Source organism: Scomber scombrus, chromosome 2, assembly GCF_963691925.1.
Source record: "Scomber scombrus chromosome 2, fScoSco1.1, whole genome shotgun sequence".
NCBI classification, from domain to species: domain Eukaryota; kingdom Metazoa; phylum Chordata; class Actinopteri; order Scombriformes; family Scombridae; genus Scomber; species Scomber scombrus.
This window is the reverse complement of record NC_084971.1, coordinates 9633596-9654655: the sequence shown is the minus strand read 5'-3', so window position 1 is coordinate 9654655 and position 21060 is coordinate 9633596. Positions and strand designations below refer to the sequence as shown.

The window sequence follows — 21060 nt, the reverse complement described above, 5'->3', positions numbered from 1 at the left end:
GCTTGTGTGGTATTTTGTCTTTGTGGGAAACTGGAAAGTATGTAGTCAACTTGTGGGACAGTGAGACAAAACGATTTGGAGTGGAGCTACTGTGCTAGTGTGTGTGCGTGTAACATTGAGAGAGATAGAAATAGACTAGAGCCAACAACACCAGAGGAGACTAAAAGTAAAGGGAGTTTTCATGGATATAGGATTGGTAAACATGCAACTTTTAGACCCTAATTTACATTAAATATTCTCACTTGCAATTAACATCATTTTACAAATTTGGTTGCTGTGCACATAATGGTGACATCATCAACCTGCCTTGTAAATATTCATCTGTATACCCATCCATTAATCTATAAGTAGGTTTGACAAAAAAAAGATGCAGTTTTACTTTATAAATTCCAATATTATGTCAAATAATATTTAGAATCATGCTATGGCCCTATGCTCCTGTTTCCAGAGGAGTCAGCCTCTATTAGCCTCCATCATAAACATCTTAAAATAAATAATATTCTATATAAATAAATACACTGTGGCAAACGTGAGATGGAAAAATCAATTATGAAAAGGAAATAGTGTATATGTATCTGTGTGTCTGCATGTATTTTGCCATGCCAGTAGATTGGCTCTAGGGATGGCCACTTTGGTCCAAACTCAAATATCTCTACAACTGTTTGATGAAATGTTGTACAGACATTCATGGTCCCCAGAGGATGCCGCCTGCTGGCTCTCAGTCTTGCAATCCACCCAGTAGTTGTTGAGAAATCCTGCTCCAAACTAAAAATGTCAACCTCATGAAAAGTCTAATGACTTTAGATCACCTAAGTCATTAGAATTCATCCTCTGTTAATCATGAATGTCTGTCACAGAAATCTATTCAAGAGTTGCTGGAGCATTTTACTCCAAACGAGAAATGTGAGCCTCTCAGTAGTAATGATGATTCATTGTCTGCGAGCCGTGAATGTTTGCACCAATCTTGTAGAAAATTTAAATATTTCACCAGTGTAGGTGATACATCTGAATTTGTTAGTGGTGCTACAGTTGATGAAATATCTGGGGATCAACATAGTCAGTAGTCTACATCCTCTGGGAACCATGAATGTCTGTATAAAGTCTAATGGCAGTCCATGGATGTCCATCCACATTTCACTTCAGAACAAAATGGGCCACCACCTGACTTACATTGCTATCCCCTGATGAATATAAACATTAAAACATGTCCCTGTGTAAATATGAAGCTGAATTATTTAGATAGAAAACACACAGAATAATATAAAGGGAACTATGATTTCTTTTTATGATTTTCCATTTGCCGTCTCCTCCGTGGAATTTGTGAAATTTCTATCTCCTTACATTGCCACCCATGGGACAGACTCTAGAATAAACATTATTAAACTTGCATAAACATGCTTTTCTCTGTCATGTCTACTGAATAGCTTCCCATTCAGTTTTTTCTCGTGTGTGACTTTTTAAAAAAAAAATTTAACTAGTGACCTATGTGGCCTCAGTGAAGGCTCTTACAACGGGTCATCTCTAATAGTTAACCCTGAGTGACGGAGGTGATGGAAAGTGTTCTTGACAAACATCCTGATGGGATTTGTTTTATTTGTCAAACAACTTGTGCTGTTAGATTGAGTTAGATAGAGTATAGTGTGAGCGTGTGTGTGCACATGGCTGTTTGAAGAGCAGAACAGATTGTGTGTGTGATCTCGGCGATGTCCTCCACCTCTTATCAGCCGGATTACGTAAAGGTCAGAGGTCAGGCCTTGTTATGTGACGGGAAGGTGAGGTTATGTTGACATAAATTCCGATTGGTTGTCCCTCCCCTTCTGATAAAGTTGAACTGGTCACATACCATATGCACGGGGTGGACACAATAATAAGAACACCTATACAATATACTGCAATCCAATGCAGCGGCTCTACAATTAACACTTACACGGAGCCTTACGATGGCCAGCTTTCATTGAGACTGTGTGAGACAGGTGTTGAGTTGACTCTGTATTTAGTGTTTGGTTATTTTATTCTTTCTGTTGGGAATGTAAAAAAGTATATAATGTTATAGGCTATTTATTCAGGACATCATCTGTCCTCAGACATGTTTTTTTGCAGTTGATTTTTCGTGAGGGTTCATTCTATCTACTAGTCATTTCCAGAGCTTTCAACAACATCCCATGGTTTTTTTCAGTAAATGGAGTTAGCTCAATTGTCACCACATGAACTACAGTAGGTTTGAGACTTTGTGATAACAGGTGTTGTGTATGTGGGCAGAGGTTCATAAGTGATAAATAGTGCAGTTAGTACTAAAATGGTCGAAAGCTCTGGAAAACCCTTTTAAGTGGACCGTAGTTAGGATCCCCTACACAGATAGTTCAAAACATATAAAAAAAATACTTCCACATATTTCCACATATTTGTATAAGTTGCATATTGGACCAAATCAGTTGTGATGTCACAAATCATACTCATAGGTACAAATGAATTAGAAAACTCTGCTCAGACGTCATTGTGCAGAGAGGCTCAGACACCACAGTCAGATAACAATAAGAAAAAGATATTTTAAACTAAAGGGGGGTCTTCAAGATTCTCAATTCTTGCTTCTCAGAAGAAATGTAACACTTAAGTTCTTGTACTTTGGAAAGTCTTATAGACAAGTACGTCAGATTAAAAAATTGTTTGAGTTTTTTTGTCAAATGACCAGACAAACAAGGCACATTTTAATGTCGCTTCATACAAGAGAAATCTATTTAAATTGTACTGAAAACAGATTAAATTAGCCCTCCTCATTGGCATATTTTCAACAGCAGTTGTTTGTGGTTAACCTTTTCAAGCTAACAGTGACATAAAGGTCAACATTCTTTGCCTAGAAACCTAAATTCATAGGCTTTGTTTATAAATCTGTACATGAGTTGAGGATGCTGTTGAAGTGAAGGGAGCATGCATTGATCTGTTTCATTGTGCTGTGCTGTGCTGTGCTGTGCTGGCCACTCCATTTGCGATTCCCTCCCTGTGCAGTTTAGAGTAATTGCTTGCTCAAGGACTTCTGAGGGCCTGATTGCTTTAACCCAGCGAGGCTCCATTCATGTTTGTCCTCCTTAAACCCAACCCTCAGTGATAAAGAAACGTGCCGCTGATATCTTCATGGAAATAGGATGATTCTATTGTTCTGTGACACTTAGAAATGAAGCTAAAAAAACCCCTCCTAATATCATTAATGGTGTTTACATTATTATAACCTGTCTTAAGGGATCTTACCAACCTATTAAGTGTTTTTCTTCAATTCTGCACTTTGTATCAATTCTGCATCTAATACACACATCCTTCTCATATTCAGACAGTCAGGCTCTGCACACGGCACATCAGAGAGCTGCAGTGCAATAAAACACTCTGGGTGATCAGCGCAGTCACTGCTCGCCTGCACCAAAGAGGCTCGCATTAGCTGAAACTGCATCTGAGCACTGAGTCAGTGATGTACCTGTGTTCTCCTAAAATATACCCACAGCCACACACGCACACACACTCACACTCGCACGCCCATGTGCTCGAGCACTCTCACACATGTGCATGCACACACAAACACACTGACGTCCTCCATTATTTACACCCAGGTGTATCTGCATGCAAACGACCCATTCCGAGACAATCTGATCACACAGCGGAGGCTTCGCCCGGTCTGTTCCTTTGCTTGGTGAGAATATCGCCGGGGCGGAATGGAAACTTCATTTTGCAGGGGCTAATATTAGCCTGGGCCTCTGGAAAATTCCTTTTAAATGATCACAAGCTGAGAAAAGGCAAAGAATTTGTTTAGCGTTTTGCCTGACAGTATTCTCTGCATACACAGCAGTTTGTTTTTTTCAGATGGTACAGCGCACAGGAGGGTCCTGGGAACACAGATGTGGAGGGAGGGAGGGCTCAGTGGGCTTAAATGATGAAATTTAGGATTGTTTGACTGTCTGTCTCTCTGTCTGACTGGGTGTTTGTCTGACTCTCTTAACACTTGACAACTCTTGAACAACCTAACAATCTAATTGATACAGAGAACAGTCACTCCTTCAGATTACTTTGTGTGACCTGCTCTGTATGAAATTGGGATTGTCTCACTACTGTAATACTGCAGTAGCATTAGACTCTTTGTCGAGTATCCACAGCATGCAATATTTATCTGTGATACATGTCAAATTGATTCTAAATGAGTGAAAACAGCCATGTGTGTCTCTGCCGGTTTGCTCCCTCATACCCCCTGTGCTCCCTGCCTGACCTGTATTTCACACTGTTTATCACTATATGACCCTAACTTTATAACCTGTGTTTGTGCATGTGTGTGTGTGTGTGTGTGTGTGTGTGTGTGTGTGTGTGTGTGTGTGTGCGCGCTTGTTTGTTTTCCTAGGAAAATCCCACCTGGCCATAGTTCAGAGGGTGAACAATGAGGGTGAGGGAGACCCTTTCTACGAGGTTCTGGGTATTGTCACCCTGGAGGACGTAATTGAGGAAATCATCAAGTCAGAGATCCTGGACGAGACTGACTTATACAGTAGGTTCCCCTCTGAAACCTCATGCCTCTTAGACTATAAGACCTCACAACGTCTCCAGTTTGTCACAGTCCGATATTAAATGCAGCCCAGCAGCTTACATCACAATGTGACCGACATTGCTCATGCAACATAACTATTTGAATATCAATTTATTGTAAACTTACAAGAGCTTTTCAAATAAGCACTAGTTAATATAACAAAAAACTGAAAATGGATCTCACTATAACTAAATCTGATAATTAATCAATTCTGGAAGAAACACATTTTGTCTCTATAAGGGCTGTGTGATATGATGATATATCATGTGAGGATAGAAAAACATCTATCATTCCATATTATGCTTTATTATTTATTTTGTTGTATTGCACATCACACTCTTTATGGCAATCTTTTTCATCATTTGGAATCTGTCCATCTTTTGCACAAAATATATTAATACTCTCAAATGGCTTTTTAATCGCAAAACTTTTGTAGGCGTAACATAACTAGTGTAGGTGTCAACTCTCCAACTCTGTCTGTCTCTCCTTTGCTCCACTGAGCTCTGTGTGTGGAGCAGAGGAGAGACAGACAGCGGTGGTAAACAGAGAGCAGAGGAGAGGACACGAGAAACTAATGTAAGCATTAATGACAGCAAAACGCAAGAAGAGACTATGTTTATTTATGTTATTTACCTTATTTATGTTTACACATTTCATTTCAGCTCAGTGTGAGAGTCTGCTTATTGTGTAGATGTTCTCATTTTATTTTATTATAGATGTTCTTTATTTTATCACACATACATATACATATACATACATATATAATATATACATATAAATATATTTACTACAATCACTGGGAACTGAGTACCATATTTGGTTCTCTTTCATGTATCTATATGTCTGGAATGACAATAAAAATCTTTGAATACTAATGTTGCTGCATGTCTACTGGAGGTGTAACTGGTAGCTGTTGTAAGTGTTTGCTGAGAAAGCCATAAATTATAATATATGATATGTGTCAGTGTTGCTTGATCTGCTGCCCTCGAGTGGCCAAAAAATAGATGAATGCTGCTTTAAATTTCATCCATTAACACTAAAATGTCAGAGGTCAAGTGCTTCCTGGAAATGTTGACAAGCTTAAACCAACAGTAAGTTTTTGGCCATTTAAGAGCAACAAAAACCTTTCCATTTAAAATCCTATGTGTGGCCATCTAACAAATGTAAGTCCAGTAAAATTGTAGCACTGATGTTGTCTCCAGAAAAAGAGGGAAGCGAAAAGTAAGTGACACTTTAGCTGCTAAATGCTTCAGGGTATTCCTAAATATTTGCTGTGCTGGAAAAGTAGCATTTTAATAATTTGTGCTGGAAATTAACCAAAACAGTAAAGTTGCAGGCTCCAAAACCGAGACAATGAGATGAAAGATGCTAAAACGAATTCACAGTGTCTTTGTCACTACAAGCAACAGCTTTGACATTAAATTCATTTGATCCATCGTTGATATAAAGTTATGAATGATGGACGTTTAAAGAATGTCCTCATCCTTATCCAGAAATGTAGAATTAGTTTTTTGAGGTTTGTTGCCAACTGATGTGTTTGGAGAACATTACTCCAGCTACATTTAAAGTACAATATTACTCTTCGGTTCTATATAGATAAAGATCTGCTTAAAAAAACAACTGCCTTATATTTTTCATTGAGGGATTCTTTCATTTGTATTAAAAGTTACTTTTTAAGTGCGAAAGACAAATGGTTTTTCCACATTTTACACCCAGAGAGGAATGAATTATAACTTGTAAAAAGAGTCATCGCTATCAAACTGTGAACCCTACATCATATATCATACCAAACCTACTATCATGTACTGTTTCACCCAATAGTATCAGTAAGGTCTACAGATATGGAATACGTGCCAGTCTATTTGTTGCCCTAATACATATGGCTTGAAGTAATGCTAAGAATGTGGTAAGCTAACAGTGTAGCCCCCTATAGCTCTCTTTTAGTTCTGAGAAAGACGACACAGCTATGTTTCCGGAAAAAGCAATACGCTTTGGGTAACTCCAGTTTAGTCACCCTATGCCCTGAGACGAAGAGCTCAGTATCTGTGCAGTGTCGTGGATTGACCTTTTCCCATTGTAGAAAAAGTTTTCCAGTTGTGTCTTACGCCCCAACTTTCTTTTTCCCTCCTCAGCTGACAACAAGACGAAGAAGAAAATCACCCATCGGGAAAGGAAGCAGGATTTCTCGGCCTTCAAGCCTACCGACAATGAAATGAAGGTTAAAATATCACCTCAGCTTCTGCTGGCTACCCTGCGTTTCCTAGCAACAGGCAAGTGGACTGCGTTGCTGCTTGACTTCCCCCAGTGTGCCCTCAGCCCCTCACTGTGGGGAAAGTGTGTGTGTGTGTGTGTGTTTGTGTGTGTGCATTTGTGCCCGTATGCGCTTTGAGTTTTGGGCAAGTGGGTGTAGGGAAGAGTGAGTATGTGTGTAGAATGAGTATCTGTTGTGTGTGAAGGAATGAGTTGTGTGAGGACTCACAACAAGGTTGTGGTATGCATGTGTGTGTGTGTGTGTGTGTGTGTGTGTGTGTGTGTGTGTGTGTGTGTGTGTGTGTGTGTGTGTGTGTGTGTGTGTGTGTGTGTGTGTGTGTGTGTGTGTGTGTGTGTGTGTGTGTTTGTGAAGAGGTGGAAGGCCTCTCGGGAGCGCCGCACGGGATGTCTGTGCAGACTGCAGATACAAAAAAAGTAAAAAAAGAAGAAAAAAAAACGCAGGCGTCTATTTGCTTGCGTGTCATGCACTGGAGGTTACATGTTGTGATCTTAGCTCACAGCTTTAAAAACACCACCCTGTTTGCTTACACTCGTTCCACAGTGACATCACGTCCAGCATTTTTGGCCTATGATCGGGGTTCTCACACAAGTCGACATACTTAGTGTAAAATGTGAAATATTTCCCCCGCTTTCCCTTGGGAAATGGATTTCTGAGCAGGCAGTGGAATATCCAAGTGCTACTACAGCAGCAGTAGTTGACTATGCCTCATTGCAGGTGGATTTGCTTTAGAACTTTGACCTAGCAGCTAAGCGTTGATTAAGTTCCTCTAAAGGCTATTAGGGAGTTTAGTTCCTGGTGGTGGAGCCAGCAGCCAGCTGACACATATCACCGCCACTGAGTTGAAGGAGCTGATTGGCCCGTTAGGTGGTTGAGGCAGGCCAGTCACACTCTTGATGCATCGTTTAAAAGTTAGGAAGGAGTTTCTGATCAGGTTTATAGTTTAGTTCTCTCAGACTGATGCAGCAGGAGCTTAAAACCAGGGCTGATTATTTTGGACATGTGATAGGTGTGAAATATTCAAAGCTCACAGAAATAACAACACTAAAATGAAATTATGGAGAAATATATCGGGCCTGATCCGAGAATATTTTTGTATTTTTATGCTAAAATTCTCTAGCTTAAACTTGTTGCTGTTACTGTACCAGATGTTTTGAGTCAGTGCATGTTTATAAGATTTTAATCTATTTCCTGAAATAGCTTTATATGGCTTCACATTCTGATCTATTGGTGGGCAAGTTTCATTCACAGAAATGACACCCAAAAGTAAAAACAAGAAGGTCGAAGGCTTGTTAAAGCATGATGATCCAAGACTTAAAAGGGAGACGGTCAAGTGGACATGACAGTTACACAGATGAGAAAATATTAGCATATCCAGCAGGTGATGTTAGACAGCTGGGTGCAGCAGAGGATGTTCACTTAGACAGTAACCTGCACAATGACCCTGAGGTCTGTCTGAGTAACAAAACTTTCCTAACAGCTTGCAAACTATAATTTGTCATGAAAAAAAATCATAAATGAAAGAAAAAAAAACATGTTGTTAAACTTTTCAGAAAATTAGAACAGAGTGAACAGAATATAAATGTGACAATGACAGAAAATTCTCAGTACAAGAAAATTGGTGAGTGCGCCAATTCTTGCCACTTAAGAGCAAATGTGTTCTTACAAGTGGTTCTTGTCACATTGTGTCAATTAGATGTTCAGTCTTTAAAAAGTATATAAAAAGTGTTCATTGTTCATTCAAGCCATGGGCGATGTCTTCTAATAGCCTGTTTTGTCTAACCAACATTCCAGAATCTGAAAAACCCGCAAATGATTTACTCTCCAGCTCAATAAAAAGACACATTTTCAGATGATATTAGAGCTTCGTGGATAAATTAGATATGTTGGATGATATCAGTTTATTGCAGATAATAACAGCATTAAAATCTATATTTTGCATTCCTCACAGTCTCCCTCTCTCCCCCCTCTCTCTCTCTGTCTGTCTCTACAGAAGTCGAGCCATTCGCACCAGTGCAAATGTCAGAGAGGATTCTGCTGCGCTTGTTGAAGCACCCCAGCGTCATCCAGGAGCTGAAATATGACGAGAAGAACAAGCGGGCAGCAGAACACTACCTCTTCCACAGGAACAAGCCCGTGGATTATTTCATCCTCATTCTGCAGGTGTGTGGACATTTCTAAGAAGTGGACTCTAAACCAGGACTTGAAAAAAAATTACAGCCCAAATAATGATATTTATTTTAGATTAAGAAAGTAATGCCAGTTTACATTTGACTCCCAAAATGAATTTACAAAATATATATGAAATACGCTTCTTCTCCTTACTGTACCTTATACTCCTAACACTTAACTAAACTGCAGTACACTACACATTACACTTAACACATTTAAGGCACAAAACCGCTCTGCAAAGGTTTATACCCACAGGGCCCTCGCACCCTAAAAAGGTATGCATGGTATGACTGCACTGCAGGTCAGTTTGGATTAAAGCAACCAACAATGCCATAGATAAACAGCTCATTAGTTATTCAGACATCTGGTCTATGAGATGCAGCATTTTAAAGCATGCTTACATTGTGGTTACAAACAAGAATCCAGACTAATAGTAGTATCAGCAGCGTTAAACCCATTCCCCTCTCATTTTCCCTCCATTCCCTTCTCTCTGATATAGTTACAATTATTTATTTAAAAGCAGATCAAAACAAGTGCCGTTGACCTTCGAGCACCCTTACAGCTTGAAAACTGGCCTGACTGTCTACTCTGTCTCTGAATATGCTGCTGGTGTCAACCAAAAAGTCTTTCAAGTCATGAAGGCGCAAGATAAGAGAAGTCTTAAATCACTGGATTTAATTGAAATTGCAACACTTTTTAAATTCAATCTAAGACCAACTTGAGGCAAATTCATGTGATCTCTGCTTTATGTCAGCAGGAGCATTTATTGGGTTTGTATTATGAGCTAGCATGAAGGCAGTTTCTAGGGTTACTAAATCTAAAAAAAAAAGTTTGAACCCACCACATATACAAAACATACAGCACACTTAGATGGAAGGAGTTTATAGAATACACAATTGGAGCATGTTTAAGTGTTCTTCTACATTCATGTACCTTGTATATTTCAGTGCAATTTAGAGTTAATTAGAAACTATATTGATGTTATGATGATTATAAACAAATATAAACGGTCAAAAAATAAGGTGAGTAACTTGTTTTAACATATGGACAAAGCTGTATTTAAATGTAATGTTTTTAATTGTTTAAATAATGGTTGGTTCCTTGTCATCCTTGGATCTGGCTGTCACAGGGGAAAGTGGAAGTGGAGGCAGGAAAAGAGGGGATGAAGTTTGAAGCAGGACCGTTCTCCTTCTATGGGATGATGGCTCTGACGGCCTCACCAGGTGAGATCTCTGACAGTCGTGCATACAGTTTGATAAAGGATCATTTAATATTTATATTCTGTATTTCTCTTATTGTCAACAAATCCCATGAAAAGACCACAAGCAACAATGTGTTAGTCTGCCTCTTGCTACCCCAAACTATCACCATGTGGCAGTTGGACCTGTAACTATTGGTTCCAACTTTAAATGGAAATCTTAAAAAATGAGAAATAGATAGTTTCCTTTTTTTTAAACTATCGAACTAATTTCTAAAATAGCTGGTATTTAATAAACATTGCTCAAACAGGACTACATAGTGAATTTGTTGGGGACTATTTTCAGCTGCGGATGAATACACATTTGGTCAATATCTAATGTCTTCTTGTTTTCATCATTTAGAGGTTTAAGCTTCATTTGCATAATGATATACATGCAGTTTGACTCTATTAGTCTATTAGTTGTTTTGTGACATCACAACTAGTTTGGAGCCAATCATGGTCCAGTATACAACTTATACAAGCATGATATGTAAACCTAATACATGATGGACTTTTCAGTGAAGCGGAAAACATCTTGTGTCCAGCAGATAAGCTTTCAGAATGAATAATATTCATATATTCACAGATATTATATTATTCAAAATAGAGTATTTTATGTGTTAACAAATCAAATTAAAGGAGGGGATCTTTAAGACAGCAGGGAGATGTATGTGGGTTGACATGAAGTGCCCCTGTTTTTTAATTATAATGAAGAAACATGTCATCCAGTGCATAGTATTTTAGGATAACAAAAACAATTTTCTATGACAAAGAGGAACAAGCTTTGGATACACAAAAAAAAACATGTTATTATGGTTAGTTCATTGGTGGTTTTGGTCTTTTCGGGGGATTTGTTGACAACAAGAAAAATATAGGAAATCACCAGTTTTGAAAGACATATTTCTTACCTTCCAAACACTGTGAAAGGAAATATGTTAGAATAAAAACCAGAGCCCGACTGATTCTGAGTTTCTTATTACTGTATATACTGATATCAGGGAGTAAAAATATTCTGATAACAATATTGGCTGATAATCTTATACAGATAATATACATAAACAATTATTTTTTATATGTGGTTATCAAACACTTATGACGTAGATATGTAACGGAGACATGATATTTTACAGTTGTATAAAATGACACCAATAATGGGAATTTATTCATTATAACTATTAATAAAAAAACAGAATAAAACAGTATATATTAAACTTTAATTAAGAAAAATATTTAGAGTTATATAACTTTAAAAAATTGAAAAACATATCAGCACATATTGGATAACATTGCTGATACTAATACTACTATAATATCGGTTGACTGATACAGCAGTCTGACTTTACTTCTTACATCCTTTCAAACCAGAAATACATTTAATATATTCAAAAACCTATTGAAGTGTCAGCTCTGACTGTTTCCTTCTTCTTGGAACAAGACAATGTCCTCTAGTCTTCATTTACTTTGTCCTTCCATGAAGTGAAGGAAGATTGTAACCAATCCAGAAAGAAGTGTTCATTTCTTTTACTAAAGAATTGTCCTGCAGTGACATCATGAGAAAGCGTCACCTAGTGATCCGCTCAGTTCATTCATAAACTACTCAACTATTCTCAGCTTTTCTCAACTATTGTGATTCACTTGGCTAATGGGATCTGAGAGACACCTACTGGTGAAACAGGAGAGTAACCTCCCTCTCATGTGCTGTCACAAATCAAATCAAACCCTCATGATCCTACATGACGGTGCAGCAGTAGCTGGTTCATTCTGCTGGTGATGTCAGCTTCAAAATATAACATGCTGCTGATGCCTCTCTAACAGATTTAATCCCAGACAGTTCACTATTTATGTATATATATCAATGATTTCTTGCTTGTGATGGACATTTCTCCTCTTTCCTTCCTCATGTGCTCCCTTTTCTTTCTCTTCCCTCCCTTATCCCCCTGAAGTCCCTCTGTCCCTGTCTCGTACATTCGTGGTCAGTAGGGCTGAATCATTAGCAGGATCTCCAGGTACAGTGGTATTTTCTGTCTATACATACACCCACCCTCATCCCCCACTAACATCACCCAGGCAACTCATTCAACATGACAGTTTGAAAAGCATGACTATTTTGGAATTGAAAAGTAACACTGTAGATTGTAAAGTTTTAACCCACACGCTGTGAACGTTCAGTTTGGTCCTCGTCGCCTGCATGAGTACTTCTATTGTTTTGTGTGACTTTGTGACAAAGAGACTGTTAATGGCTGCACATCAGAAAGACTGTTTGCACCTGAATGCAACACGTGTATTTGTGAGTGAAAGAAAAAGAAGGAGAGCGGAAAATACTGAGAAAAAAAAAAGACTGAGACTTTAACACCCTCATCTCCTGAGCCATTAGTCAAGTGGCTGAATGGCGCTGGAGACTGAAGGCCCCAGTGGACCCAGACTCCGCCCCCCTCTCCCCTAACCTTTAACCCTCCGACTACATAAACAAGACCTACAGCTACAGCCCCCTGCCGGACACCACTGTGCGCACATACAAAGACGTGCACGCACACACATGTTCACACGCACAGGCACATGTACAGCGGGGTCACACACTCGTCACACGTAACACAAACACACCCACATGCATCCGGAAATGCAGTTGATCAAATACACTCTTTTTCTCTCTGTAGCAGTGACCTGCAGTGCACCCCATAAACTGTTTTTTCACTCAGTTTGGCACCCTGTTGCACACATGTTTGAGTGTGTGTCTAGTGCACATGTACATAAATGCATTATGTGTGTATTCTTGACACACACTGCTATTTTTTTTTGTAATGACCTGGCCCCTGTGGCCCCTAGAAAGTGGAGTACTAATCCACAAGAGTTCACATGCCAGGTCTTTGGCCCACTGCGCTCGGTCCGCACACACACACGCGCACACATACACACACAGTTTGTGCGTCTCACTCGCTCTCATGCACACACATATTCCAACATGGGATTACATACATTCCAGTCGGCGTAGTAGCATTAGCGTTGGCCAAGCCGTTTCCACTTTGTTGTGTGTGATTTTCACTAGGCTTCTTTAAGAAGTGGAAAACATAATCTGGCTTTAATTAAAAATAAAGAAAAAAACAGAACAAATCTTCTATGTGGTAGCACATAGAAGGAAGCAGCATCACTGGAGACCACCGACCCATTACCTGCAGTATGAAACCCCCCCTCACGAAAGACTTACTATAGAAATTAGATTTCCATATAGCATCACAGCAAGCACATGTACTAACATCTAACACTTGACCTGTAAAAATGTCACCAAGATCTGAAGGGCTGCTGAAGCTACTGAGCAGCTCAGCTAGTTTCAGAGATTAGTGAATGTAAAGTGAGTGCACATCATCATCATCAGAGTCCCCATCACAGATCAAACCTGAAAAATATAAACACATGGAGAAACTATCAGGATCAATAGTGAGATTTATATTAACTCATCAGAGCAGTAGAGATGTTAAAGAATGTCAAGTGACTGCTGACTGGCACCTTATTTATTAAAAAGTTATTGAAATATAACAGCAGCGAAATTAACCCTTCACACCCTTCACCCTGTTCTCTAAGTCGGCCTAGAAGAAGTCACCAACTTTTTTATTTCAGAAAGTGATTCCCACCATACCTTTTGCTTAAGAGAAATAACCTGCAGCAAGACAAATCAGTGATATCTCAGTGAGTCTCACAGAAGTTAACCATGTGCGTGAACTGGATGGAATAACATCGTAGCTGCTCCTTAGTCTTGCTCTTTCATGTGTTTTAATCACCTTCTTCTTGCAGAGAATAAATCTCCTCCACGGCCGTTTGGACTGAACCACTCAGACTCTCTGAACAGGAGTGATCGTATAGACGCCATCACCCCGACTCTCGGCAGCAGTAACAACCAGCTCAACTCCTTCCTGCAGATCTACGTACCTGACTACTCCGTCAGAGCGCGCTCAGACCTGCAGTATATAAAGGTGAGCACTGAGCACACATACACACACACAGATGAGCAGACAGGCTCTGTACAAAACGATATAAAACTATAAGGTTTGATCAATATGTACATTTAATATCAACACAGTAATGCTGGTATTGAAGCTGCTTTTAATTAACTAATTCAATTCAAACTTTATTAAAGACACAGGTCATAGGTGGTCCATATCACAATAAAATACAGAAGAATACAAAAATAAATAATAAATAAATAAACAAATCAGCACAATTCATTAATACATATATCAAATTATTATTATAGGTATCACTGAATGAAATTAGTATTAAAATTGCATTATTGTACATAAAAAATCAATCAAAGATCATTCAGAAATCCATCAAATTGTGTAATGTGAAATGTGAGAATTATCACTTGACTCTGCAGTTCTCTTCAGCTCTATGGAGCATTTTAGTGTCTTGTAGCTCATTGTTTTGGTTTTACTACCTGCAGTGGTTCATTCTCAGTGTTCTCATTAACATTGTTTCTTTCCAGTTGGCTGTTTTCATCAAAAAAGCTCAATAAACCCACAGTAGGCTGCCTGGTCAGCACCAAAACAGACAGGCACAGTTAGCCATGTAGCTGGTGAACGTAGCGGAGCGTTTAGCAGCTGAGAGCAGCGAAGAGTATTTTTCTCAGGGGTTGGTGGAATGAATGAAGTGAAACACAACTCCAAATGCTGAAAGTTGAAAGAGAAATTTAAAGGATAGCTGTTTGTTTTGTTGCTTGTTCTAACCAGCTGTTTCCACACGTAGCCATCCATTAACCTCACTAATCTATTTATTAGTTAGTTATTTATGACACTCTGTGGAGCCTCATTGTAGTAAATGAGCTGTCATTGGTTAAAACCTGACATGGTTTTCATGTTGCACCCCAGAGACTCTGAAGAAGGCAGAAATTAATCATGTGAGAATCAGAATCACTTCTTTTTTTTTAATTGTCCAATTAATTGCTTCATAATTTGATTTATGTATTAATTTATCACTTAATTTCTAAGCCTACGTCTTTTATTCATTATCTGCGCCTTTAGGTAATATTTCACTATCTTTACATTGATTCACTGTCTTGCTTTAAATTGTATTTTTGTCAAGGTGAAACATTTTTAGAAATACTTTTCAGGCTCTAAAATTCTTTATTGAAACCAAGATGCTTGTTTTTTTTTACTAAGAACCTCTTGAAGGTGCTAACTACCTGCCCTCTCTCGTACTGTAAACAACAACACAATCAATCACAACTGTCACCTTTGACCTGATCATGACTCCATCTTTAACTTTTCCTAGGTAACACGCCAGCAATATCAGAACGCCGTGATGGCGTCACGCATGGACAAGACGCCCCAGTCCACAGACAGTGAGTTCACGAAGATTGAGCTCACGCTGACGGAGCTCCACCACGACGGCGTGGAGACCCCAACCGTCGTCACCACCACGGCCAGCACCACCAGCACCACCCCGGCCGTGGCTATAGCCGTGGCCAACGAGACGTCCCACCTGCTCAACCAGCAGCAGAACTGTGTGGGCCTCAGCAGGAGCAACCACAGCACCCACAACGAGGGACCCATCTAGTCCCCGCCGAGCCCGGTGGAGACCCACACCCTCCACCCTGTCTCATGAACATACACAGCAATGGCGTAGATGGAGATGAGGGAATGTGGGGAAGCAGAGGCGGGCGGAGTGAGGGTTCTGCTCCAACCAGTAGCCCCCAGTCAGTCAGTCAGTCAGCGAGACCCTTTAATAAAGGGGCAGTGGGGGAAACGGGTGCTGCGACACCCTGCAAGCCCCCCCCTGAACGCTGTCAGAATCCCTGCTGTACTTACAGAGGGTGCACTCGGACAGTACCTGAGACTGAGCTTCTATTTTGGGACAATCTGACACTTTCATAGCGGTGACTTGGACTAAAGGACGACAGAGTGCATGCAAACCCCTACATGCGCGCACACACATACATACATACACACACACACACACATACACACACACACACACACACACACACACACACACACACTTGTGCCACAACAGTCACTGTATTTTCTCCTCAGGCCAAAGACTTTGGTCCCCCCTTCTTACACTGGACACAGACTGTTTTTACACACACATGCACTCAAACACATTCACACTCCCATACACACACACCAACGCAGCTTCCCCACACGCGCATCTTTCAGGGAGGCTCAGTCGACTGTTGGTCCCATCAACGAGGACTCAAACCCAAACACGCAGAGAGCAACGGTTTGTCAAAGACTGCACCAAAAACTGCTTTGAAATAAAACCGTTAAAACCACGAACCAAGAATGTTTTCCTGTATTTATTTATTTTATAATATTGTATGTATATATGTATGCGTGGAGACATGATATGACATAAAGTGGCATACGAGCATGTATACAGATGTGTGCGTGGGGCATACGTGTCATATCAAAAAGGACATGCTACATATATGGAGATGAACATCCATTCATGTATATGAGGCGGTGAGGGTCTTTTACAGATACAGTATGTATATTACAGATCTTGTTATTTTTACTATTATCCTAAATCAGGCTTATGGTACACTATCTTTTTCACCTTTAAAAAAATCACACTATTGCCTTTAAGAGAAATCATATAATTAATTATTTTAACAAAGTGCAATGAACTGCAATTTATTTAAGAGATGATTATGAATTTTAAAAAATCACTGTATTATAAATTGACAGATATATTTGTATGTATGTACTGTATGTATATGTATATTTGTTTTTGAAAATTGCTAAACTGCAGCCATCCACAAGCAAAATTGTCCTTAGTCAGTCTCTCTTTTTCTTTGTCTCTTTCATGTTTTTGCATCCTTTGACCTCAAACACAACGTCTACTGTACGTTCATATGGGAGTTATGATGCCTAGACGTGTCACCACAGTGTAGTGCGGGTGGAGAGGGGGGTTAGTGGGTGGTGGGGTGCGTAAAGTGCCAACACAGAACCTTTGCATGTAGAGGTTATGTGTCTTTTTTTTTTGTTGTTGCCAATTTTACGCATAATCAAACTTGATAATTGCACAGTATTAATGACCTCATCTAACATGTTGAGCATCATCAACGTCACAAAAAGCAACCTCGACATTAAATGTGTCCATGAATGATACACAGCTTTGCTATCCACTGTTTATGTGTGTGAACTTGTTTATTTTTTGTTGTTTTGTTGTTGTCTTTTGTTTGTTTCGTTTTTTTGTTTGTTTTTTTGCACATGTGATACTTGCATGTGTGTGTCTTCAAAACATTCTGGAGCCGCTCAGTTTATAGAGGACATTTTTTGACAGCAGTGAATGTGAGAGAGGCTACTAGATTTGTTTTGGTTCCCATCACAGTTTAGTGCATAGTAGCTAACTCCTAAGTTAATTCACATTCAAAATCCTAAATATTCTTCAAAACTGTTGTGGCTGCTATTAAAAAGAGACATTTATATTGATTTCCTTTTATCTTAGACATAATGCAATTATTTGTTTCTTTCACACATTTCAAAAACAAGCAGTTAAAAAAATTGTTTGTCATTTTGGGAGCTACCTGTATTTGCTTTCTTTCAAGAGTTAGCTGAGAAGAAGGATACCATTCTGATACCTGTCCAGGCTAGCAGCTGGTTAGCTTAGCCTAGCATAAAGACTGGAGGAAACAGCTTGCCTGGTTCTGTAAAAAGTGTGTTGTTCTTTTTTTGAACTTACCAGCACCTCCTAAAAATCTCACTTAATTACTCCAGGAAGGTACAACACATGGCTAAGAAATAGTTCCCTGAAAATCACTTTTACACGCACGCTAATTAGCACATTACTGTTGTACCTTGTTTGTTTAATCCATACAAAGACTAAATTGTAAAGAATACATATTGTGATTTGTTAGTTAGTTAGATTTTTATTGTGCTGGCTTCCTGGAGTAATTAATTAGCTTTATTTGATTAATTTTAAACAAATGTAGGCTAGCTGTTTCTCTGTTTGCAGTGTTTTTGCTAAGCTAAGCTAAATTCTTGTTCCAGCTTCAGTGTGTGAAATTTAATGGCATCTATTGTAACAGACTTGACAGAAATGGAATATAATATTCTGAATGATGTTTTAATCAGTGTATCATCACCCGAAAATACAAATTGTTGTATTTTTGTATCTTTAGACTTAGCCCTTGATACCTACTGAGGGAGTGGGTCCTCTTTATTGATGTATTATTAAAGCTGAATAATGGATTGAAATAGGCACTCATTCAGTCCAATAGGAATTGCTTGGTTGGGGCATACACCCAAAAAAGTAGTGTTTCTCCCACTGGTCCCGCCCGTGAATTCCCGCTCGTCCCATAGATTTTACATTGTGATGACTTCACACATTTGTATACTTTTCTTGGCTCCAGGAAAGTTTTACAAATATCAAACCTTAATGGATCTAAAATTCATAATAGGAAAAGCCATAATTGACCTTGTTTATAGTTCAAAGTGTTTTACAGTTTTTCTCAGCGGCGGCACCCTATCCAGCTCTTGTAATACAATGACAGAGCCTGCCATGTTGCATGGCCATGTTTCTATATTAGCCCACAACAAACAAACAAACACTGACTCTAGAGAGGGCCTTTCACATTTTTCGTGAGTTTCGCGGCCACTGTAGGTTTTCCCACATTCTTGGAAGGGGAGGAGAGGAGTATTTAGTTGTTCCAATCTGCAACCTCACTGCTAGATGCCACTTAATGCAACACACTGTTCCTTTAAGCACATACACAGAAGAGTCTCACATTCTCATCTACCTCTCAGCAAGAAAGCCAAAGCTCCTATTTCCCAAAATGTCAAACTCTTCAACACACTTTTTGTTTTGTTTTTTTTTCTTCATGACTTCTTGCCTGCATTATTTTACCTCATAAAGACAGGAAAGATTTTTAAGATGCTGTATGTGTGTTTGAATTTTTCCTAAAGCTACATGAGTCTTAGTTTAGAATATTTCTGTTTACTTCATATCAGTAGGGGTGTAGGTTTTAACTCCTTAACTATGAATTTTTTTTGATTCCACTTCCAAGCCTGTTTATTAACTTTCTATTTACTGTATACTGGCGGTTTTTAAGCATCCTTGCAGGAAGCATCAATGTCCTGAGGCTGAATCTGTCATTCTTTTAACACTTGCAGTTTGTAACCACTGGTGGTCGCTGTTTCCACATGTACTTCAATGTGTGTGTGTGTGTGTGTGTGTGTGTGTGTTTGTGTGTGCTCTACAAGCAGCCCTTCCATCTGTTTAGCCACCCAGGGGCGTCCCTGTTGTATAACCAGACATCAGAGTATGTCTGCATTGTTTGCAGCTCTTTTCGCTGTTGTTTATTGTTTACTTGAAAGTGCTCCTATGCAGCAGACCAGCTCTGCTCTGCAGGGACAATCACTCCAGAGATAAAGCAATGGATACTGTAAGATTGTGCTCAAGACATTCATCAGTGCCTGACGTGAGGACAAGAAGCATGATGACAATTCAAAAGTCCAAACGTACAATAGGAATCACTGGAGGAAGCATCAGCTATAAACTGGGTTATTTTAATCATCTGTGTGTACACCACACAGGCATGTAGTGCTGTTTTTCTCACTCACACTCTCTTTCCTCTGACAAACCCAGATCATCATCCTTCCATTATGTGAATGCTTTGCAGGCCTGTGTGTAACTGGTCTTTTGTCCAACCCAATGCTGCTACTGTGTGCTGTCCATAATGCTTCTTCTACCTGAATACAACATTCCCATTGCCTCCTCCAGCTGGTGGTTTAATAAAGAAGTGAATGATTAACAGAAGGATTGTTGGTGGCTGAATGTTCTCAATTTAAAGCCTCGACTGTTGAGCTCTGTTGTTTCTTAACGTTTCCTAATGAGAAAAGCTTTAGCAATAAAAACAGTAAGTTGATGAGTATGAATTTCCTCTGAATTATATTTGCACATTTTTTATGGATACTCACAGTAGAGTAGTGCAACAATAGCAGTTAAAACAAGACTAACTTTTGAATGAAAAAAGCTTCCCTATCTTTCTCTTACTTTAAAAGTTGCCTTTAATTAAGCACACCTTTGCTCATTTCAATACATGCAGGACTTTAGCTGCTACAGTATATTTATTGTTATGACCAGTGGCCTGTGTTGGCTTTAACTTCAAATAGAAATTTCTGTGTAACTGATATTACTCAGTTTACTGACTTCATGTCTAATTATATATCTAATTATCCCATAATTGTCATTTGTGGCTGCAGCAGCTGCTGTTCAGCTAAAGTTACTAAAGTTGAATCTGACTAAACCAACAGAAATGCAGCACCCATGACTAGTTAATCATGTCAAAAAAGTGACTGCTGAGAAGTCAGGGAAAATAATTTAAAAACTTTGTGTTATTAATGAATAATAATAATAATAATCCTTCATTCAGTTTATACATAAAATATAAAAATATAAGTATATTTTCAGTGTTTGTTGGACATCTTTAAAATGCTGAGTCAAGAGATGCTGCTGCAGCACACACTCCCTCCTGATGTGTGAGCAGTCTGTACTGTGACTGTGTGTGTGTGTATGTGATAAACCATTACATAATATTGTCATCCAACTTAACAGCAGTGAATTAATAGAACAGACGTGTAATTAGAAGTTTTAGAGCCAAGGACACTGTTCACTTCATTATGACTCGCTCCCAACAATCCCACCCACATATTGTGCAGCTCATGCTTTAATCCCTGCGATTTGTCACTGCTGCCCTTAAATGCAGCCTATGAGACGGGTGACTACAATCAGTTATTACACAAGTCTTGAATTAAATGAAAATGAAAACATCAACCTCTAGTAGTATTTACAGCCTCTTTGGCTTTCTTTTTGGTCAACATGACT

At 39.1% G+C, this 21060-nt stretch overlaps 1 protein-coding gene across 6 annotated transcripts in view; it reads left to right on the top strand.

Moving 5' to 3' along the window:
* cnnm2b (cyclin and CBS domain divalent metal cation transport mediator 2b) overlaps positions 1-15786 on the top strand; it is a 35518-nt gene extending 19732 nt beyond the window's left edge. The window contains exons 2-9 of one of the 6 annotated variants that reach the window (XM_062441436.1): positions 4376-4519; positions 6691-6828; positions 8821-8990; positions 10129-10222; positions 12183-12250; positions 14028-14204; positions 15502-15619; positions 15689-15786. In XM_062441436.1, coding sequence (XP_062297420.1) covers positions 4376-4519; positions 6691-6828; positions 8821-8990; positions 10129-10222; positions 12183-12250; positions 14028-14204; positions 15502-15619; positions 15689-15786 — 1007 coding nt within the window. Of the gene's footprint in view, positions 1-4375; positions 4520-6690; positions 6840-8820; positions 8991-10128; positions 10250-12182; positions 12251-13248; positions 13288-14022; positions 14205-15501 lie in introns of all 6 variants that reach the window. The other 5 variants (XM_062441428.1, XM_062441414.1, XM_062441450.1 and 2 more) reach the window with 5 other exon arrangements.
* The last annotated feature ends 5274 nt before the right edge of the window (positions 15787-21060 follow it).